Here is a 23,929-nt window from a genome sequence, read left to right on the forward strand (position 1 = left end):
AAAAAAAAAAATAAAAATCAGGAAGGGAACAAACATTCCCTTGTTTGTTTTTAGGATCAATATCCTGCAGGAAGGAAAACATCTGACCCAGTGTCTGCTATTTTACAGGCATTATTCATTAATTGTTGAATGTTTCAGCATCTACACAGCTGGTGCTGCTTCCCCATCAGTAAATTGTTTCCCTTCCCCAACAGTTAAGCTCCATGTTTTGCTTTCTTTTTGTTTACCTGTCCCTTTAAATCGCAGTGAMACAGATTGAAGGTCTTAATGTGAAAAATGTAAATAGTTTTGAAGGGTAAAGCTCGCCTTGCACATGTCCAGGCCTGAGCGGGCGCAGCCTTCGCTGCAGGTGAACCTGAATATGACAACTCAGCAGATGGATCGCATGGACCTTTTGAACCCAGGTGAATTTAGCTGAAGCAGGAGCTCCAAATGCTCCTGAGCGGCATTAATTTTCCTCTAGAGCTACAAAGTTAAGTACAGCCATTTGAGCTGTACACAGGGGCTGACACTGTTTGACTCATTCAGCCTTTTTAAAGCTAATTTTAGACCAAATAATTGTTCCACTTATAGAAACTTACTCTGCCTTTTCTCCCTTTCTCYTATTATGGCCCCAATTAGGAAACTTTCCACTGTTTATTTTTGAGTCCACGCCGTCCTTAAGTGACCCACATCCCCAGAAGAGCACGGTTTAAGGTCGCACACCTTTTCCTGCACATTTAGAGCAGCAGGATTACAWGGCAGCTCTGTCGGGGTAAAYGCACCACTCTTTTATGTGGGCGTCTGTTTATGAATGAGCGCGCTTTYGCGTCAGCAAAATGTGTAAATAGAAGCAGCTTAACACAAACTAATTCCTCAGACTCACTTCTGAGCTCCTCAGTGACTCTCTGGGGTCACGTTTTGATTATTTAACTGAGCATCTGTTGCTTTTCTCCCCCGGTGTCTGAGCTGGCTCCGCATGTTTTCCAAAAGCAGCTGGACGTGTCCCAGAGTTTCACCACAAACACCCAYGACATGGTGGTACACTCACACTCACAATGTGATAATGTGTAAATGTGTTCAGGAAGGCCTTCCTGAAAACACTGACACATGTTGGTGCAGCTTTAATAAATGTAGAGAGCTTTTATTGGTAGATGCACCAGTCAATCAGATCAGAAAGGAACCGTTTTCACTTGATTGGCTACAATCTATGATCAACAGGTCAAATATTTATTTTCCATTCATGAAATGCATCAAAACTAAAACAAATAATTCTCGTAGTCATTTTCTGATTTATGAAGATGTTAATGAAATACCACATTTACAAGTCTTTCCCTTTTTCTTCCTGATGACAAGTTATAGTTAATGGTCCAATAGATGGAGTGAATACTGTACTTTATGAAAACTGAATGGTAAATTAATGCACWTCTCACAGAAAATGGACAAATAAGTATCTGTTTTGTTTAAGGAAACTGTCACTGAGTGTTAGAAAATATCGTAAATKTTTGCTTTTACTCATGAAACATAATGGTCTTCTTGCAAATGTACAACTGTTCGACGTCAATCATCTTTTTACTATAGACTATTTTTCTATTAAATATGTGAAATCAATCTATAAATGTGAATTTGTTTGCACTCCATTCCCACATTATTATTATTATTATTATTATTATTATTATTATTATTATTATTATTATTTCTTTAATCTGCAGTGGACCCAATACTCACATCACTGGAAACAAAAACTTTTAGATTAATTAGAAGTGAAAAAAATAGTAACAAAAAATTTTTGAGTCAGACTTAAAGGGTTTTTAAAGACTACCAGTAACTATGCTCTTTTAAATGAATGTAGCTAAATTGAATTTTGGGAGTGAAAGCCAGAGTCAGAAAGCAACAGAGCTTTCTGACTCTGGTTTGCTTGTGTGACAAAGCCCTTTAACTTTGCACATGCAGTAAAAACCACTACACACATCTGTATTTATTATCCCTGATTAAGTTTTATCATCGCCTCTGGAGAGATGCTCTCCTGCTCTGACACTTTTGGTTCTCCTTGGTGAAGAGATTGAGCTGTCTTCCAGGAATGAAGCATGTAAATATTTTTTTTTTTTACATGCTGCTAATTAAATCAAGTTATTTTTGTCACTGTCTGTCTAGGAGCCTCTAAGCAGAGGGTGTTTGGGTTCCGACCGACCCATGTGTCTGCTTTGGTTCTGCTTTCTGCATGTTTTCTCAAGAGCGGGGTGACTCATATTGTGTGTGTGCTGATCTGTGTGTGCGTGCGTGCGGGTGTGCGTAAACCAGAACACCATGTCGTCCTGAGCTTCCAGAGCACCATCTCCCAGCTCAGTGACTCATTCATCAGAGCAGAGGATTAATCTGTTGATGCTGTTTTTCACCAATTGATTGACTCTTCATTGCTTCAACRCCRTCTAGATTGTCATTTTTCTGGCACTTAGACATAAAATGTTACAGAACTGAAAATATACGTTGGTTTTTAAGTGCTGTTTTACCGATTGTGTTGTTTTTCATTAAAAGATAATAGATTTTGTCTTGTAGTTTTAAAAAGCAGACAAAATAAATACGTTTTCTGTAAATGTTAAATAACTCTTTAATTAAACCCAGACAATAACCAGAATAAGAACAAACACTAAAGATCGTCAATAACTATAACCTTTCAGAAGTTTAAGTARCRACGGGAATTAATTTAATATTATTGTAGGTTCTTTATTACTGTTTTCTAACAGTTCTTTTGTCAAAAGCTTAATGATCATGCAACAATAACAMATATTTTTGCCAGAATAAAAATGATTTGTTTGACAGCCCTAAGTGGATTTAATTTAGATTTAGKGAATTGTATATTCACACAAGCTGGGAAAGTCTTTTTGAGTCATTTCTAAACAACGTCAGCTMTGACAGCTGATTTGGAAGTACAAGTTATTCAGCAGTGTTTCAAGTTGGGAAAGAAAATCGTAACCGTATCTGTCGGATGAGTGGAAATTGTGTTGCGGCGGGAGGTCAGGGTGGAGACCTCCACCCTGACCAATATTACAATCGTTTTGGTTAATGCTAAGAGTTCTACAAGTAGCATTCATGCTCATGCTCTTATTTTGAAGTCGGTGAAGACTGTTTATGCTGCGGTTCTAGCATTGCCCACGGCTGATGTTTAGATTAAACAAGGTGTGGTATTCTAAGGGGTGGTAGCATCATGATGGGGGATATTTAATTACCTGTAGTGATTAGATGGTTGAAATATARGCATAAATATATGTTCCATCAGGATAAAGTGGCAAGTGAGTGGCATGCATTCATTTTCCTTGATGCTGACTGGTTGAACCCCGAAGAGCAATGAAGATAAGGATGTTAGTTTCTGCCGTAGTGCTAATACAACTTCCACTGTGTGTATTAATTCCTATTAAGGTGTATTTGGTTTTTTAAACTATYAAAATAGGTGGTAACAAGCATTTTAACTGTGGATCGCAAATATTTGCAGGCAGTTGTGGTCTCTATCCCTCGCGAATACCTGTGTAAAATAAGCTACAACAACATCTGACTTCAGTTTGGGATTATTAAAGTACTTTTGAACGAATACCGCAAWGGGATTTTCAACAGCCGTTGTTTTATTTGGCAGAAAACCATGTAGGTGCACTRCTCAGATGAGATTAAATTTAACTTCTTGGATCTATATGGAAAAAGCTGTGCGCCAGAAAACCAACACTGGGARGATCATGCTGTGTTTTTGATATGTTGAGATAAAATCATCTATACCAAACTTTGCCGTTTGTGTGTTCCAGCCTTTTTCAGGTGACCAAATGGACGACTTCAGCAGTGAATTATTTAACAGTTTCTTCGACGACCATCTGCTAGAGCGCCCCCTGTTGACAGATAGACCCTCGCCTCTAAATATCGACATGGACAGCAACCCAGGTGAGTTCAGTGTAATCAAAAATTTGCATATCACTACAACAAAAAACCATGTCAGATATTAAAATGAAGCGGCTTAATAAGTCATGAATCTCCCCAGTGWATGTTGTAATCTTTGTTTATTTGGATAATGCAGCATCCAGTTGCCTCACATTACAGCCAACATTTTGTGCAAAAATTCACAATCATAATTTTGAAAAACAAGCCACCTCTCTTAGGCAGATTTTGAAACGCTCAACCACATTCATTTCCTTTGTTACTGGTTTATCTGCTCAGTTATTGTACCACAGGTCCTCTCAGTTAGTCAAAACTGTCATCATCCCACTSCTCTGCGATCCAAGCTGATCATTTCAAATCAGTGTCCCTGTCAGGTGTTGCCATGGTCACAATGAGAGGGGAAAAAATGATAAAAATACCTGAAACAAATAAGATCACTGTAATATGTCTGAAGAGAAAAAAAACAACCTCACTGCACGACCTGGAATCAAACATTGCCAGATGAGCATGAACGCTTCCGCAGATGAGATCAAATTTGCTCGGGCTGAATTTAAATGTGCATTCTGTCAAAAGTTCTGTGATACATTCATCTAAAATGATTAGCTTTCACGCCGGACGCATTTATGAATGTCAATGAAACATGCCTTACATTCAGCATGCTAGCAGCTATAGGAGTCTTGCTTTGGGGGGCTATAAAAGTGACACAGTAGGGTTATGAAGTGCCTTGCAAAAGTATTTATACCTCTTCCACTTTCATATGCTAAAACATAATTGGATCTGATTGGGATTTTATGTGATGGGCCAGCAAAGCAGTGCATTATTGTGAATTAAAACCCTAAAAATGGAGGAATGTCATCTCTGCTGCCTGAGTATTTAGTTGTTAGCAAACAACCACAGTCTTCAGATKAGTTACTGCTACCGGAGATCCTTCTTTCTCTTTGAAAATACTTGGATGACATGAGTTATGACAACACTTAGTTTGCCTTTGGATGACAAAAGTATATTTTAATTGAGCTGAATGAAATGTGGAGAATGTTTTTATCTAAAGTGACAGGCAAAAGTTTGCCTTCCAGACAGAAATAAGAATGTCTGAATKTKAAAATTGATGTTTGTAAATACTCTTTAGCTGTTTTGCAATTACAGACAGCAAACATTTTAGCAAAATGTGGATCTATAATGACAATTCTTGTGGTTTGCACAGATTTTTTGTGTGAAAAATGTTCAAATCAAGCATCATTTTCCCTCAGATTCTTAATTATGACCTTCTTCCAGTTGGTCTGTAACATTAAACCCTCATAAAACATGAAGATTGAGGTTGTGATGTGACTAAATGTGGAAAAGCTCCAGGTGTATGAATAATTTTGAAGGCTCCGTTTGTGCTGTCTGCCTGCTTCGTTCTGTTTGGCCGTCATTAGTGGGTCYAACGCGAGCGCATAACGTCAGGGCTCCTGAATTAAATCTTCATTAATGTCAGTAGATGTACTGAACGCTGTTCCATTTTCCATCCTTCTGAGAGGGCCTTTTTAATCTCACAGATATCCAAGCAGAGCACAGCTACTCTTTGAGTGAAGACTCCGCCCCCCAGAGTCCGGCCCTGTCAATCAAAATGGACCAAGAGTCTGGTGGGTCAATGACTTTGATATTTTCAGAATTTGTGCCTGTAGATTCAGATGAAGCTCCGAAGCTTCATGCTGATCCAGCTTATCTGGGTCCGACTTAGATCAAATTTAAAGCGATGCCTGCCTTTTTAAAGGGGAAATCAAGAGAAACATACTGTAGATTCATCTTTGTAGGTGCTTCTTTCCCTTTTCTGAGTCATCTTCGACATCTCCTGCTGTCATCTTTTGTCTGTCTCTCTACCCACATGTCTTTGTCACCGTGTTTTTGTCTGTTTCTCCGTTTGTCCTGGGGATCCAGCTGTCTGAGCAGCATGATCCCAGACTGAGCAGCTCTCCTCCAGCTAAGCCCTGCCCACCTAACACACACGCGCGCATAAACACACACAGACCGACACAATACTACGACAAGCATGTGGTTTTAAGTCTGCAGCTGTAGCTGTTGCCAAAGGAAACTCTCTTTCTCTCCTCTGTCAGGTTATCTCACTGTTTTCCAGCTCTTCTGGACTTCTTACTCACCCTTAATCCAACTAAATCCACGTTTTTGGTTCGAGTATCTGCTATCTGCTCAGTCAAAAAGACCACATTTAGCTAAGAAACGGGTATCTTAAAAAGATTTAAAGATAATATTTAGTATGTTTTTCTTTAGTGCTCAAGTGTGCAGATGCATGACAGACGGCTCCACAAATCGCATAAAACAATATTTTAGTACCTCTTGACAGCAACTCCAAGGAATTTTATTTGGGTTTTATATTGCCAATAAGAGAAAAAATGAAAACTTGTGCAAATAAAAATCTGAAAAGTGCGTATTTGTTTCCAGTCTCTCCGAGTCAATACTTCACTACATTATGCACTACTTAGAGGTGGTCCATGCAGTTTGTGTTCCCAAGGTTCCTAAGGGTATGAGCACTTTGCAAGGCACTTAAACGTTTTTGTTAGATTTGTGATTTAAATCAACTGCTGCATTGGCATCAAAAGCATTTTGCATCCTAAAATGAATAAGGCATTCCTYTCCAGATTTGTGTCAGCCTGTAAACTTAACATGTACAAGTTGCTGCCAGTTTTGGAGAACTTAATCTCTTGATAAGCTCGGTCCGAGCTCTAGAGGAGTTAAGGATCCTTGTCCTGTTTTTGTTGCCAGACTTGCATGTAGCAAGAGTACTAAAAGCAGGAGCTACTGCTGCTGATTAGTGAGGATGAATCAGATTAATTAGACACCTACGGATGGTAGAAGATCTTGACCTTTCAGAAGCCCAGTCCGCTCTGAACAAAAGGGATTCATTATGTATTGGAGATAAGAGAGATCTGACAGCGGGCTGTGGTGCTGTTTAACAAGGATTCAGTTTTGAGGGAAATAAGTTACCTTCCTCACACACGGACAAAACAGCAACAGATACAATTCAGCAGATTTGATTAGATTGTTAAATCCTTCCTGTTTGTATTTCACAAAATGATTCTAACATCACAGCATTTACTCTGGAGTGTTGGAAAGGATGTTCAGACCATTGATTCAGGAGGAGCCGTGTGGCTTATGGAAAACGCATCCAGATCTTTACCCAGTTGCTGAGGGAGTCATAGCACTTGTTGTCCAGTCCACATCTGTTTTGTAGATCTGCAGAAGGATTATGACCCTATCCCAGACAAGGCATTATGGGGGAGTATGGAGTATCTGGGATACTTTAAAGGTTATTCAGTCCTTGTTCATTTCAATTCAATAATACATTATTCATCCCAAAGGAAAACTAAATGTTGTCATTACTCATATCATTCAAGTATCTTCAGAGACATAAGAATCTCTGTCTGGTCCTATGGTTAGAAAGTCGGGCAGAAAGATGTTGGAGAGGGGGAACATCTTCGCCAACATCCCACCCATTATGATCTCTCTGGATCCATGTGTCCTCCTTTTCAGCTCATCTGGGATTTGGGGCTGTAGGTCAGGAATTATTTGAGCTTTTGATATGCTAATCAGATGTTCCCAATTGTAAAAACACTACRGTTGCGCATCACAACAACTGTATAAAATAAAAAATAACAMAAMAAAAATCTTTCCAATGGCACAACATCCAAAATCAACACCTCAACAAAAGAAATGATGAACAAAAGTCTAGAAAAAGAATAAATCGGAGCCAATCTGACAGAAATGCTTCAACATGCTACTACTATGAGCAGCATTAATCTAGAAAGACTCTGAATGACCAAGCAAGAAAAAAAGTTGTATCCACATTCAAGGGATAAAGTCAAGCTTGTTCCTAATGTGCACTGGGCTTCATCATGGCWGATCTGAGGGTGTAGTTGTGGAGAGGAGGGTTTCTGGTACTTTTTGCAAATCATGCTTTTCTGGTGGCATCATCAAGAAATGTCCTGATGATGCCACCAGAAAAACATGACCCTCAGCATGCACTGAATATSATCCAAGTGTGAAGCAGCTAGGAGAGGAGTCTGAAGTCATGGGTCCCAATCAGACAAACGTGGCTCAACTATCTTGGTGTCTTGTTCATTATCATAACTAAAAGCAAATACGCAGCTGGAAAGARGTTCCTCTCTAGGTTTACCAGGCTCATCCAGAGCGCTTCTTCAAGCTCTGGATAAGCTCGAAGAAGAGTTATTGCTTTTCCACATCAAAAGCAAGTAGTTAAGGTCATTTGATTAACCTCCTCGTCGAAAGAGGTCCCTGGATAGATCCAGAACCATCCTGGAGAGACTGTATATCCCTTCTGCCCTTAAAACACCCTGGCATTCCCCAAAAAGTGATGGAGTATCACAGGGTTGATRGWTGTTTGGGTTTTCCTCTTARAGATGGRATGGATAAATGGAAAGACCTTTCACCAATATAATATTGTGTGTTTGGTGGCATTCCTCTTCTCAGTGATATCCTATATTATTGATTATTTTTTCTAATAGCTATTTTCTCCTCTCAGCCTTTAGTCGTAGCAGGCGTTTCTCTCATCCAGTCAAGGAGACGCTGAGCTCCCATTGCGCTGATCCATCTAATGTTTTAATACTACAGTCTCCCAGCTGAGATCAAACAAAGTCACCACCTCTCCTCTATTAGCCCCCCGTGATGACTGCCTGGAGCTTTGCTTATTAACAGTTTTCTTACCTTTGCTTTCAGCTTTTTACCGGCACAAAAAGCTTCTTGTACCTACAAAGGAGTCCCATAAACTGGTTAGAGGGAAGTTTAAGCTGCAGTTTTAATCACCAGCAGCAACTTTTACAATCGCCCAACACTGGACAGAACTACTGAAACAGGAGGCGTTTATTTAAATACAATCTTTTCCTTCTCTAGTAGTAATCTTTTTTGTTTTAATCCAACTTCTTGACCTTAGTGATGGAAGTTGCTTCTCGTTGTGTAATGGAAGCCTTGCATGGAAAATGAGTTTTCTTCTGCATGAAGCCTCTAGTACTCATTAAAAATGTCATAGTGAGTTTCCAATCTGGCCCTGGCTTAACAAGGGCAGAGAGCTTAACAAGGCTGAGGCTAACAGCAGGACTGGCCTCATTAGCAAAGGCTTCTGTGGCGGCCTCTGATAAAGAGCACGCAGGCAGCAGGTAGTGGTGCACCACCACCAAAAGAGAAATTCCTCTGAATGTCAGAAATTATTTTGCTTCCCATTGTATTACCTTTATAGCAAATTGAAAGAAGCTATTTGCTTAATAGCAAATTAAGATTAAGATTTAGTTATTATCACTACAATTATCATAGGGATCTGGTAAATACTAGCATCTCAGACAGGGTTGAATTTTATCCCTACTAATTGGTTTTGACCAAATTAATGAGGTCAAAATGTTGCCATATTAGAATTCTAACTAAGAAGAACCAGGTGCCTTCAAAACATTTTATAAACATGTATTAAAAATGAAAATGGTATCGAGTTTTTCTTAGTATTAGCATCAGCATTCAATAAGCTTCACATACATTGTGTGAAGACAATATAATGGCTCTAAAGAAACCACAGACTTCATGGTTCTTGGTAGGTTAGGCGTCACTTACAAGGAGACATATAACATGTCTGACAGAGCACCAATTCTACTAACTCAACATTTCGTTCAGAGAATCCCTTCAGTCATGATCCAGTGGGTTTATGGACACAACGCCACGAACCTGATGAGTTGCTTTTATTTTAACTGTACATGACTTGTCATATTTGAGCCTGATGTTCTCAGTGTTTTTGCCTGAAATAAACAACAGATGTGGAATTAATGCAGCTGATGGTAATAAAACCCTTCACTTGTTTCCAGTATGCATCTCCGAAATCCAGTTATTGTTTTGGCAGGCTTGAGGACAGTGTTCCTTTCTGATACTGACACCACACATTGCAACGCTGAGCTCGTGGCTATTGACTTCATGTCAGCAGGAAGTATCCACAGGGACTCATTTTTAAGATGGATCCTCACATCGCTGATCCCTGCGGTAGTGATGGACAGCGTTAACGTTGACGCACGCCGCACACATGCACGCGTATACACAAACCTTGTAAACTTGACAGTGTTTTACCAGCAAAATGTTGCTAGGAAACGAGGAGGCAATTAACGTGACGTTCAGGAACTGCTTGCACCTTGGGAGCCTGTTTGTTGTCTGCGTGTGTGTGTGTGTGTGTGTGTGTGTGTGTGTGTGTGTGTGTGTGTGTGCGCGTGCGTGTGCTGTTACAAACATCAAAGTATCTGTCCTGGTGTCTTAAATGTTACAAGGATAAAACACTACTCCCTTTCTACCAGAAGTCACTTTTCATTCTTTACAACTCATGTCACAGTTTCACTTTTAAAGGCAAAGTTTAAAATGTTTTATCTTGTTTTCCTAACAAGATTCTTTTGGAGGCTCTCACCTTTAAAGAGGTTTGATTCAAGGCAGATGCCATTTATGACTAAATTTCCTTGTGGTTGATACTATGTGCCCTTTTGTAAAGTGCCATGCAACTTTTCCTAATCCTGTCACATTAAAACAAAAAAGGTATTCAGATTTTATGTGAAAGGCCAACAAAAAGTCTTAACCCTCGTGCGATCCTAACATTCTGTTTACTCCCTTTGTCCTACGGGTCAAAAATGACCCGCCCCAACAAAAGCCCCAAAATAAAGCAGCCTACTTGAATTTGAAATCCAAAGTCTTTTTTTTATGATGAAACAATCATGAAAAACATCATTTATAAATTCTACTCAATTTATTTCATTTGTATCATGTATTTTTTTTGTTGCACAACACAAAGACGATCGACAGTATTACACTTTTCTTTTCTTTTTAAAACAAACCAACCGTCATAAGTTTTCTTTTACGTAGTAAAAGAACGTCTGCAACTCCTTAATATGTCAGCAATATGACCATAATAAAAATGTACCATATTTATTATGGTCAATTTGCATAATAAATACAGGGTAATGCTAAAACAAAATAACTGTTGATGCAGCTAAAGACTCGTGACTGGGATAAGGTTCACCTTATTATGCTCAAAGTGTGAAAAAGCTGGAGAAGTAATTTTAGTATAATCTCTTTAAAGGATAGTTACAATGGAAGAGACCTTCAAATCTTTTAACTTGCATGCTAAACCTCCTTATAGTCCTGTGATAACAGAGACAGATTATATAAGTTGGAAAATTGGCTGTCCATAAAACTCTGCACATAACCAATCTGAGAGCATCTTGTGGTACTTTGAAGCTATCCTGGTTATTTTCTCATAGCTCATTACAGTTTCTCTTTCTGCATCGACTTTCCTACATCCCTTTGGTGTTTGCTGGATGCTCTCGTTTAGGTGGCAGCTGTGGGATTTTGCCACAATTAGCCTCTTCCCCTTTCAGTTTTGGCTCCTTGGGAGATTGGATGTCTCTGGAGTGATGGAAAGGACCAACACCAACACTGAAATACCTCTTGCTATGTGGAGTAGACTAAACAGTGAAGTACCTGTGAGAGTCTCCTTAGCATTATACTCACAGCTTTGGTGGCCTTTGCCTGAACTGCACTGTAACCTTATAGTTGGTTCACTCGATTATGCATATTTTCTACAGTGTTTAAAGGCGGCAACTGTTTCTTTTTCCCATGAAGGATAATGAAGATGAGTTGCTGGTTCAGCCCATCTTTTATTTCAGGGTCAATACTCCTTCACGAGAAACAAATTATGCACCACAGTTGCCAAAGCAATGTTGTCCAGCAGTCTGTAATAAGCAGCCCCGACAGGAAGTGCTAGAATATTCTGGGGAAGCGCTCCCAAAGCAAGATTTAAAAGCTGCTTGTTATTTCCCATTGGCAGACCTACAGCAAAGCCTTGCTAAGGGGAAATGTGACTATCTTTGCCTAGATTCCTTGTAGAATTTCAATTTACCATATTGGAGGGACAGGACAATTTTCTGGGGTGAAAGTGAGGTTAAAACCTTCAAGGTAATTTAAGACTTGAGCAGCTCTAAACTACATATCAAACTATAAATTTGTCATAAAAAATCTGCTATTTCCTTGTGTTTTCTCCAGAATTTGACTGGAACTTCAGCCAGGACCTGTCCTCCATCCTGGTGAAACAGGAGGAGCCTGAGATCGGCCAAAGGTTAGATCCTCAGCCTCTCGAAAGCCCAGCTCTCATATTAAGCCCTGCCCCTCCCCGCACAGGGTCACCGTGGAAACGCACTGTAAGCATCCATCTGGTCAACATTTTCTGCCACTATATAAAATGAAAATATTTCTTTGTTTAAAATGTTCATAAGTGCTTTTTGCTACTCTTGTGTGTTTGTGTTTCCTCTAGGAGCGCCGTCTAGATGATGTGAAGCCAGTAGCTATAAAGGACGAACCCAGAGAAAATGGACAGTATCTCAGCCTGCCCAACGGTACTCAGAACAACTCTAATATAGATAAAACTAGATGCTTACACACTTTATAAACAGACAACCTTTTTCCTCATCCTTGTGTGACGTTAAACCAGGCTAGAATTAAATAACTTCAACAAAATCGGTGAAGCGGGACTTTAAATAGGCAAATGCACGCAACATCATTTCCATGACAACAATCAGAAATCAGTTCTTGGTTGTTGGTGAGGGGGTCTGAAGAGAATAACTTCTACCAAAAAAATAAAATAAAAAACAGCCGCAGACATCCAAAACAGAAAACCTCAGACTGCACATCGTGTTTGTCTTCTGCCCACCTTTAAAATTAATAAATCTCCCATGATTAGTCATCCCCCAAGCAGAAGCACTCATGCAACCCTTTCCTCTCTTTTAGATGACGCTCTCCAGCTCCCGCCCACCCCACCCAGCAGTAACCATGGCGACAGTGACGGCTCACTACCGCCGTCCTCCCCACACCTCCCTCTCCCACCGTCCTCGCCCCAGCCACAACAGAGGCCAGGAGGTCGTGGGTCTTCCTCCTCTTCCTCGACAGCCATTTCCTCCTCACCTCTCCTCACGGCACCACATGTGAGTTCAGTCGCATCGTCTGCGCCCTGTTACGTCTCCGTCGTTGTCTAGATGAAGAGCCACAACATCGGGTCGAGATTCGCTTCTGGGTTTCTGCCAGTATGGAGCGTGCTCAATAAGTCTGTCTGTCTATTGTCCAGCTCACCGGGCTGAATTTCTAAGATCTAATAAAACATATGTAGTGATTTAATGCCAGCAGACGTTCTTCACCATGAGTGAAGCTGGAATAAAGGTTGGAATTTGGATTGCCCTAAATATGTAAAGGAACATTCGCTTTTGAAATGTTTACTATCTTTCTTGGTGTCATTGTGCAGAAGCTGCAGGGCTCAGGACCCCTCATGCTGACAGAGGAAGAGAAGAGGACCCTGGTAGCAGAGGGTTACCCTGTGCCAAACAAACTCCCCCTCACCAAGAGCGAGGAGAAAGCACTGAAGAGAGTTCGACGGAAGATTAAAAACAAGGTGAGGTGAAATCTGCATTTTGGTGCTGAGTGAGCAGAAGGATGGGTGGGATAGAAATTTGTGGAAGTGTTGGACGAGCAGAATGACTAGGATATCCCAGTAAGAGGAACATGAGTGGGGTGTAGAAGAGGAGGGGGAGGAGTGGGATAAAATGGAGCGGTAGGGAACGATAAGAAGGATAACTCAAACATTAGAAGTGAGGGATGAGTGGGATGAAGAGAAGTTGTAATGAGAGGATTACAAATGAGAATTGGGGAAAAGGAGAATGGAATGTGTAATAAATAAAATGTGTAGAAAAGTGGGACAAGAAGAATGAGTGGGACTGAGTTGAATAGTTGGATGAGTGGGTTGCAGATAAAGAATGATGAAAATTGGGGGAGTAATAAATGTCATCGAGTATGACGGGAATAAAAAGAAAAAAAATACTCTAATAAAAAAAAGTTAAATAGATAAAAAAAGGGTAGTTGTGACGGATGAAAAGTATGTGGGGAGAAGGTAGTAAAGGATAAAAAGGGATGGAAAATAAGAATGACAGATTACAAGGTAATGGAGGATGAGTGGGATGAGTAGCTAAATGGAAGGTGGATTAAGGTTGATAATAAAAATATGTGGTAATGTTGGATGAGGGGAACAAAAAGGGAAGTTGTGAGGGATAAAAGGAAACAGGGATTGGTGATGAATGGCAAGATAAGGGGATAGATAGATGAGTGGGGATGACTCATGACTCAACACCTTTCATTTTGTTCAGACTTTTATAGCTTCTCTGCTGTAACTGAGGTAGAAGATTAAAAGTATACTCTGTGTTTGTTTAGATTTCAGCTCAGGAGAGTCGGAGAAAGAAGAAAGAGTATGTGGAATGTCTGGAAAAGAAGTAAGACTTCCTTTTTCCATGATTTTTTTCCCTTTTAGTCCTCCTTTTTCTCATTATAGCTTACTTAAATTACATAACTTATAAATCATCCGCTATAGCTGTCTAGAAAAGTGAGGACAGCCCTCTTGCATTTTACACCCAAAAACATCCTGAAAAGGTCTTTGTAGCCAATGAGGTTTCAGAGAAGTGAATTCATAACCTTTCCTTCTGTCTTCAATCCAAAAGCCACTTTCTTTAGATATCGAGGTTTTCCCTCAGCTCACTCCACCCATGAGCCTTTTTATATTTACAAGCATTTGCTTGATCTTGATGAGGGGGGGAGGAAAAGAAATCCAACTTGACCAAAGAGAGAGTGAGTTGTGTAATGCTTAAGTGAACTTGGCAGCGATTGCTCAGACAGGAGCCAGCTTTTGTATTTAGAGGTTTTCCCAGCTGCTGTAAAGTGGAGCGGAGTGAGCGGACTAAACTGCAGGCAACCTCAGGTTTTCTTTAGGTCAACAATGTTACTTTTTGATACCCACAGAGTAGTTTAATCAACTTTGTGATTCATTAACAAAAGATAAAATATGAATTGGAACTTCCCAATGCAAATTTGTTGTACTTTACTCTGGCCAGTCCTGATGATGGCCAGACTCCAGTAACCTGCTGAACACATGGCCCAGACTCACTCAATCTCCTGTCATGGAAAATAACTGAAAATATGGATTTGCTTTTATAACCCCTTCATCACAATATGGAACAATAATAACACTGAACAGTTGAAGCAGATGGTTGCAAAATGTCTTATTAATCCCATCAGAATAAATGCAGACGTGGTATGAATCAGAGCGCTGCTTCGCTTTACTCAATCAGTTCAACTCTATTATCCTGCTACATTACAGTTTCTTCTTTGTGAGCTCTTTAGAATAAAAAAAAAAAGACCATTACCAGATGAAATCTGAGCGAATGAGTCAAACCAGGCACGGTGGATCAGGATTAGAGATGAAGATGATAGGTTGATAATTCTGATCAATAGGATTAGGATGAGATCACAGCAAAGAGGCGATCAGGAAAAAACGGAGTGAGGAGTGATTCACGAGTCTGTCAAGACTTGCTTAGGTTCGTTTTAATGTCCATTTGCAAATGCATATCAGTTCGATTATATTTTTAAACTCCAGAATTCAGTTCAGATATTAGAATATGACATAAGGCCAATAATCCAAAGAATTTTTCAAACTGAAAACCACAAAATAAAGGTTTTTTTTTTAGGTTTGTCGATTAAACTATTTAGTCACGATTATTCTCAAAAATGTTTTTAATGTACTATAGCAGAATATTTTTTATGTTTCTATTATTCTTATAAGCATTGGGATGAACAAATATGTTTCTATTAAGCAAATGTATGTTTATTGTAACTGCAATGTCAGATATGACAAATATTAAGACTATTTCACAGAAACATTTATAAAAAGTTCTGCGTTCTCTGATAATTTTGTTAGAAAAACTGTCACGCATACACAAGAGAACTGTAATTTATCGATCAAGGGAACCAATTTAGCAGGGATTGAAGCGAGGAAATAAACAAAGTGCAGTGAATGAAATGTTATAATGTGCAACGAAATACAGAACTAAGTGCTGTTGGAATTAGGCTTATTTCTGTGCTGTTTTCACATGTTGCATTTGTTTGTACTCAAGTATTCGCAGAATTATTCATGTATTCATTCAAAAGTTCTAATTTACACTTTATTACTGCTTATTGCAAGTCTTGCAGTGAATTTTGTTCACCTTTTAGGATAACTGCAGCGCTAATAAATGATTGTATCTTTTAGGGCGACACCAAACAAAATACACGTGCAGAGATATTACAATAATCTGTCTGTGTGTCCATCAGGGTGGAGAATTACACGTCAGAAAACAGCGACCTGTGGAGAAAAGTAGAAAATCTGGAGACTGCCAACAGGTGAGCTTTTACACACTTTGGCTTGCAGATATTACCGTAACTTATCAAGAGGTGTCTGTGTGCTCCAAACAACTGTGATGTGGGTTATCCATTTATGTAATGATGTTTGGATTACCATCAGCGACTGAGTGGCAGATAAAACAAGACCTGGATGATGTTTTGCTGTAGGGATACAACAACTATACCTCGCTCAGTGGGTACACTGTGTTTGTCACGTTTATGACGGTGAAAGAATCCTGGAAGTACAGCACAATACAGCATATTCCAGAGGAACACAGAAAACAAATACGAGGATAACAAGAAAATTTGGTAACAAAATAAGAACAAAAGAGGACACTTTTGACGACAAACGGTCAAAGTGAAGGGTAAAATATGATGAGAGAAGGGTAAAATATTCATAAAGTTGGGGGTTAAGGTTTCCCACAGTATCAGACTTCCTCTAAGCTTTTCTGCATAATCATCCTGTGTTTTGTGCAAATGCTTGTTGCTGTAAATATCAAGTTTGGTCTCGTCTGATTAAAGCCCAATTCCAATTACAGTGCGTCCAAAGAACCTTGAAATGTTCTGTGGACATTTTAAGCAGTTTGGGTGAGCGGTAATTATCTGCTAATAGCTAGCTTAGCTTAGCTTGCTTGTGTTTTTGCCTCTGTATGGGTAAGTGCAAATTTATTGCTGGGTACCTGGACAACGTAGCTACAGTTAATCTCACAAGGACTACCATTACTTCTTCAATAGTTTTCCATGCTTACAAATATTTTCAGTGCATTTTATAAATATGCAATTTCCTCTTCATTTCTGTCGTGATACAGATCTTAAATGTCATTCATAATGTGAGGTAGTCAATCCTGCAGAAAACCTTAATTACCGTCTCAGTAGAGTTTAGCAAACCCAACATTTACGTTTTTGATAGTGGGACTGAAAAAGTTTTTTTTCCTATACTTCCAAAACAATCCGTTAACATGTAGATAGAATCTAATTATTTTTAAGGGGACTAGGTGGAGATACTTTTCACTTCAAGTCTAGAAATTTGAGCTCTGGAGATTCTTTTTAACCTCCTCTTCACTGCATCTGGTGGCGGCTTATAGACATTTCCTGGTTCAGCAAATRTCTCTGCACATTTACTTTGCTTTTCAAAGAAATAGGGCTCGTTTTCATGGCTTACTCACTGAAGGTTCTCAGACACTTYGAATGAATCAGATAGGTTCATGTAGYAGGAATCAGGGCGTTGTAGATCATTTCAGATTTTATATTGAGAGTGTGACTGCAAGATTTAAAAGAGTATAAACTCAAATTGAGCTCAGATGTGCTAAACCAGCCTCTGCTGTGTCCTCTGTTATTATAACGATATGAAACCAGTCTACTTTTATCCTGGAGTGGGTGGTTAGTTGGGTGGGTGGGTGTGGAGGAGGTAGAGGGTCTGTCTCTGTCTGTCTGAGCGCCGAGTCTGTCATTAAAGCAGCTTTCATCATGGAAGGTACCCCCCACAGCCGCCGCCTCTTCCCACTATACACGCTGATGAATATGTTTAACAACCACACGGTGGAACAATGAGCTGGCACAAAGCGAGGAAACATGAGTCAGCACGCTCACTCTCATTAAAATCCAAACAGTGTGCAGCTCTAAAAAGAGGGTCTAAATGAGCAAACCTGATTCAAGCTAAAAACGTCCCACAATGCACCCATTAGTGGTCATTTTCTTCCCATGTGCAATTTCTTTTGGTGCTGCACATCAACTCTGGGTGCTGTCACTTTAATAGCGACAGAGAGAATGTGGCGATTTCTCTATGAATCAAAAATGAAAGTTATTGTTTGTGTCTAGGACTGGGAAAAGATCGAGAAAAGTTCAGGAAACGTGTGGTTCAGCGTAGCACCGAGAGCTAAAACCAACCTAAGTAAACCAAAATTTGAGGTTGCCAAAGAAAGATTTACACCATAGTGGTGGATATTTACTTCGAGCAGCAATAACTTTAGCTGTAACTCACAATGAAAGGACTTCAAATAATTTGAGCTGCATGTTACAGCTGACAATATGAAAATGTTTTACATTTTGTCTCATTGTTTCAATTTTACACCTGAGTGAGTGCTTTGATTTTCTTTTTTTTTTAAATGTATTTAAAGTCTCATAATCCGGTTCTCTGTCTCCACCTAGTGGTTGGAGTGCGTCCTCACAGCTGAGGATGATTGACACCATCAGAGCCCTGCTCTCCAGATTCATGCTCTCATGTCCTTTAGCTTAAAATAAAAAGTATAACTTTCTGTGTAAATTTTCMTTTCTTTCTACWTGTTTATATCCCTTTTTTGTCTGTTTTATGCCCAGGTCTCTTCTACAGCAGCTGCAGAAGCTTCAGTCTCTGATTTCAGGGAAAGTCATCCCCCGTTCATGTAAAATGGCCTCAACTCAAACAGGAACGTGCCTCATGGTAAATGTTATTGCTGCTAACAAGTGTTTAACAAGTGTTATCTTCGGGTTGTCTTCCTCRRWWAAAMSRRSMAWTWMWWAAAAARSMAAAAMMAAARRARKTKGRAARGGGRWWAAWWMYYMWYSTYAWTKKWWYYTKSKACAGRGWAAAGCACTACACTAGTTAGCAAATAATTTGGTTGGAAATAGAGTCAGGTCTGATCAAGTTTTACTCATTATTTGTTAATSWAGGGGTTTTGGTTCTGTTTCTACGCAGATGATGGCGCTGTGTTTCGTCCTGGTGTTGGGCTCCTTCTCCCCTTGTGTCTCTCCTCTGTCTTTTTTCTCTCACTCCTCCTCTTTATCCTCATCATCCTCTCACTCCTCACCTTCTTCTCTTCCTTCACCATCGGCGGACCTCTACACGACCAGTCAGGGTAGGTAGATAAACATGCTCAACCGTTTCAGTCTACGGTCCTGCCAGAGGCCACTAGTTTACCAAGATAAACTCCCAAAGCATAATAGCGTCTCTACCGAACATTAAGCYGCTTTTCTACATCCAGTTAAAAGTCCCAACAGCATTTAGCAAATTCCACATTTATGTTTGCGATGATTGTACAAAAAAGGYTTTTCCGTGGTTTGAGTCCCATCAGCTGGTTGGCATGTAGAAAGTCTCTAATGGTTGCTATGGTTACAGGATGGCAAATATTATCATAAGTACCAGTTTGTGATATTTGATTGTGACCTTTGGAGCAAAGGTTACATTACAATCCAACACAAGGCCCACAACCTAATAAAACAAACGAACCTCCCCCAAACGTTGACACTTTTAAAATATTAAGACACGATAATTACACGATAATTACTCTTTTAAATAAATGTAATTGAAGTACTCTCAGATTACACACCACATATTCACTTATTTCTACCAATTGTAAATAGTTAAAGAATAATTTAGTGATTAAAGTTTTGTAGAAGTTTAATTAAAGCAAACAAGGACTTCCTGGACCACAGGCAACTCAGAATTACTACTGTATTATATTTTATGTCGTGGAAGAGCAAGTATGAAAAAAACATTCATACTGTGATGATTTATAAGCATTTAAATTAACTACTTTTAAAGAAAATATGCTTCTTTAATTTAAGAACGAGCTATACATCCCAAACGGTCTTATTTTGAAGGTCTAAAGGAAGTTGGCTCAGTGTTTTCGCCAATTGACAATGTTGGCGAAAAATAGGACTTCTGTTTATTTTATAGCTTATATTAATTAGGAAAGCAATTCTAATTTCCTAATTAGAATTAGACCCTCAGCGAATACTCACAGCACAAGCTAGCAACAAATTCAACAGAGAAACTGGAAGCTACCTTATCATTAGCTGCTAGGCGGCTGCTGGAGGCTGAAGTATCGTTTCTTCTGAGTTGAGMGAGGACAAAACACCTTCCTTGGCCGAATATAAAGTCTAAAACWCACACATTTATACATTTATACATGTATATATGCATTACTCTGTGCTATTTGGAGGTTGACAATTCTCCGCTTTACCTTTACAGCTTTCTCCTTCACGTCTGTTTCGACTCACCTGAGATGATGCGTTTAAGGGACTATTAGAAAAAGGAAATTTTTAAAAGCGTTGTAAGCGAATGCTATGGAAGYGTTTTAGGAGCGGTGACAAAGAATAAAAAAGAATTTAGTTTAATYTTAGAATTCTGATTTGTTTTCCAAAAATGTTATAATTTTGGTATTAAAGTCCCAATTCTGAAATGCTTTTTCTCAGAATTCTGACGTTTTTTTTAATTCTTAAGAAAACTGTCCCAATTCGGACTTTTTCGGGAAAACAAAACAAATAAAAAACAAAGATGCCTAAAGGGTCAAACTTAAGACTAAAAGTCAAAATTATTTTTTAAGTAGTCATAATCCTCTTCATTATAATACAGATTTAATGGAACTTTTCATTTTGAAACTGTAATGCTAACAAAATATTTGTAATTTGATTTCTCCTTTTTTTGGAATCTTAGAGAAGGTAACTAAACTTGTGCTTATGACCAAAAGCATTAAACTGCATTGCAAGCAATGTGCCTTATAAAGGATCCTACAATTAGCAGATTAATTCCTAACATTTATTATCRTTCCATTGCCATTTAGAACGTTTGCCATTGCACCATCATACTTCTATACAACCTAATATTCTTCTAAACTTTATTTATGGGTATTGGAGTAAAACAGGGTAAATAAAAAAGCATATCCTTTTCCATTCAGCATACTTTGTGTTGCTCTATGACATAAAACCCATTAAAATACATTATAAGGGTTTAAATGGGAAATATAATGAGGTTATCAGCTATATACGGATGTTTTAGAGGTCAAAGGTAACCCTCAGATTGAACTCCAGTGTGTTTGTGTGTCGCAGTCCGCTCCCGCAGCCTGCTCTTCTACGATGAACAGACTCCCCTGGAGGAGAGTTTGGTACCGTCAGAAGGAGAGGGGCTCCAGTCAGASATCCACTCTCACATTCAGACCCGTCGGCATACAGCCGACGCCCACAGCAACCAGACAACCGGGCCCAAATTAGACCAAAGGTACAAACGAATCCCGAAAGCTGCAGTGATTCCACACAGGCTCCATGTCGGGTCTTAAACTACTTCTTCCCCTTCCGTCTCCTCAGAGAAACCAAACCAGGCGGAGTCTCGGAGGTTTTCTGACTCTTACATCCTCTTCCTGCTCGAAGCGCTCCGCCCGCTGGTTCCAAACCAGCGACCGTCCTCCTGTTCCCACATCGCTCCGGCTACAAATCAGCCCAGCTTCATCACCCACGTCAAGCACCCTTCATCTTTCTGTTGTACTTGAACACTCTGGATGTAAACATCAACTTTATTGTTGTTTTAATGCACTACAAGTCTAATTTAAAGTAAGMAACTCATTTCACTGAATCAGTTTGCCTGCACAATGCCGTGCAAAAGTACTTCTCCACATTTTGGCACATTATTATTTTATATGATAGGCCAGCACATAGTTGTCTTGGTCAATCTTTACTATCTGATTTGATGTTTTTTTTATACTAAAACATTCAGTTAAAAAACATAAGTCTCAAAATCCCATTTTTAAGAAGAATCACCTAATAAGAAAGGGTTCATTGTTCGCTTAGAATGAGTCGATGCTTGATTTTTAAAATTACTAGTAGCCAGTATTACAAAGCTGCAAAATATGCTTTCAAATTTCAACTCGAAAAAGATGATTTTGAAATAATAAATAATAAAACAAACAGAAAAATCCGCTAAAGTCTAGAAGGAACCAGGTTTATTTACCTAATGCTTCAGATATTGAAGCAGTACTATTTTAAAGTGCCTTCCTTGTTCTGCGGTCCAGTATGGCCCATTTGACCGCACACACGATGCAAAATATAACTATCTGTGATAAAGATGTGTAAAATGCCTTAAAATAAGTAGCTGCATGGCAACCCTAGTTTGCCTTCCCATGTGGCATGTTCTCTTGTCTTTCTCATTTTGAAGTATCTAAGGGAAACTAGCCACTCCATCATGTCATATTTATTCATACCCCAAAGTAACAGGAAGCCCAGGATTATTAAATAAAACATTATTTTACATGTAGAWCATCTTAAAAAAGTTGAAATGGACTGAAAAATAAAATTTGGGATTTTTTTCTGAMTAATAACATTTATTTATTTTAAGGCTTTTTTACACGTCTACCAGAGGTGCCAGCCAGTAAGTGTGGAGAACTGTAGCATGCATTTATTAAAAGGTCCTAGCACTTTTTTTGATTTTCAAAATAAAACACAAATTATAGGTTATTTCTGCAACTCTATCATTTAATAAGCATTTTTTTTTACTTCTAATTCTGACCAAATGTCTAATTTTTTCTTAGATTTTGGTATTTCTCGGGAGGTGTGTTCTTTTCTTTCATAAAGCGGGGGCCGTTCTGAGGGTAGGAAGCATCACGTCAAAGTTTTTTTTTGTTTTTTGGAAAATATAAATTGTATATGTAATATATTTGCAGCATCAAAAAAAAAAGCATATTTAATTTATGCGGGAAAAAAAATACATGTACTGATTTTTTTTAAGTTAGTTTATCTTATTGTTTTTTAAATAATAACAAAAACACAAAAAGAAAACTTCTAATATATTACGAGCATTGAAAAATTAGCATATTTATTTTATGCAAAATAAAAAAGGAGATGATTTGGCATTTCAGAAGAGGTGAAGTTTCRTGGCGTAAAACTGCTGTCGCATGAATTGGGTGCTTCAGAATAATAAAAAAAAAAGATTATTTTCTACATTTCTAACTTCTATTTCTTGGCCACAAATAAAAAAAATGTAAAGAAAAAAAAAAGAAAAAAAAGGAAAAAGAAAAATAGATCACCAATTATCATGCAGCAGCAGTATTTGTTGTATTTATTGATTGCTTGTAGAAAGTGTGTAAATATTGATGAAGCATTGCAGGAGAAAAAGCACCACTAGTTTCAGTTTGATTGAACACTATAATGAAATCTGAAGATTTCMTCACCACTATCTGTAACACAATGCTGTTCTGAAAACCCCAAACAAGTCATTTTAGTCCAAAAGCTGTGTATAACGCATTTCGCTTCATCACGGGTTTCCTCMTTTCYTTTCTTCCATTTAGTTAATTGATTTTGTCTCCATTTTGTCATCGGTAGAGAACAGAAATGCATTATGTGACTGCAGCCAGATCCACTCTCTCTCTTTCTCTCTCTCTCTCTCTTATTCGTCTGGGACCAAATACCAAATGTACATAATTAATAACAACTTCCAGCGTAGTTGTTGTAAATAGTGGGCCTTGTTTTTGTACTGTCATAATCCCAGATTTTAGCCTGTGGAACATCATGTGGGGAAGAAAACAAAAGGGGGTGAGGGGCATCAAAATGAAAGAAATGATGATTGAGGGGCGGGGGGGTCAATTTGTAATTAACTGAGATGACACGGCAACTACACACAGTTTGATTAGTCCAGGAGGCGATTGATTATTGCAAGGTTACCTGAATGTCCTGAGAAAGCAGTCAGGAGCCTCTAGGGGGCGCCAGGCTGTTTGAAATGTGTTTGGATGTGTTGTCTCTGTTTGTTGTATAGCGTCCTGCATGTTCCTCCATATATATATACATATATATATATATATCTATGTTATCATAGTAGTAGTCAGTAGAGTAGAAATGAGCAAAATATTAAAAATCTGCATCAGCAACTCAGTGTCTGTGGACTTCATTCCTCCCTGTGTCTAACATAAAGGGATGGAGAGAGATCCATCCATCCATCCATCCATCCATCCATCCATCCATCCATCCATCCATCCATCCATCCATCCATCCATCCATCCATCCATCCATCCATCCA

The 23,929-nt window shown here is 38.8% G+C and overlaps 2 protein-coding genes across 4 annotated transcripts in view; one reads left to right on the top strand and one right to left on the bottom strand.

The window, feature by feature from the left end:
* Positions 1-22,599, top strand: part of creb3l1 (cAMP responsive element binding protein 3-like 1) — a 30,365-nt gene extending 7,766 nt beyond the window's left edge. Inside the window, exons 2-13 of one of the 2 annotated variants that reach the window (XM_008426617.2) lie at positions 3,771-3,903; positions 5,433-5,519; positions 11,965-12,119; positions 12,233-12,314; positions 12,706-12,899; positions 13,214-13,360; positions 14,173-14,231; positions 16,102-16,170; positions 18,487-18,589; positions 18,845-19,004; positions 20,977-21,145; positions 21,232-22,599. In XM_008426617.2, coding sequence (XP_008424839.1) covers positions 3,771-3,903; positions 5,433-5,519; positions 11,965-12,119; positions 12,233-12,314; positions 12,706-12,899; positions 13,214-13,360; positions 14,173-14,231; positions 16,102-16,170; positions 18,487-18,589; positions 18,845-19,004; positions 20,977-21,145; positions 21,232-21,268 — 1,395 coding nt within the window. In that variant the 3' untranslated portion in view covers positions 21,269-22,599. The remainder of the gene's footprint in view (positions 1-3,770; positions 3,904-5,432; positions 5,520-11,964; positions 12,120-12,232; positions 12,315-12,705; positions 12,900-13,213; positions 13,361-14,172; positions 14,232-16,101; positions 16,171-18,486; positions 18,590-18,844; positions 19,005-20,976; positions 21,146-21,231) is intronic. The other variant, XM_008426625.2, reaches the window with a different exon arrangement.
* A 171-nt stretch (positions 22,600-22,770) lies between these two features.
* harbi1 (harbinger transposase derived 1) overlaps positions 22,771-23,929 on the bottom strand; it is a 5,749-nt gene continuing 4,590 nt past the window's right edge. The window contains exon 8 of one of the 2 annotated variants that reach the window (XM_008426606.1): positions 22,771-23,861. The gene's annotated coding sequence lies outside the window, so the exon portion shown is untranslated. The other variant, XM_008426597.1, reaches the window with a different exon arrangement.

The sequence above is a fragment of the Poecilia reticulata genome, linkage group LG2 (genome assembly GCF_000633615.1).
Source record: "Poecilia reticulata strain Guanapo linkage group LG2, Guppy_female_1.0+MT, whole genome shotgun sequence".
Lineage (NCBI taxonomy): Eukaryota > Metazoa > Chordata > Actinopteri > Cyprinodontiformes > Poeciliidae > Poecilia > Poecilia reticulata.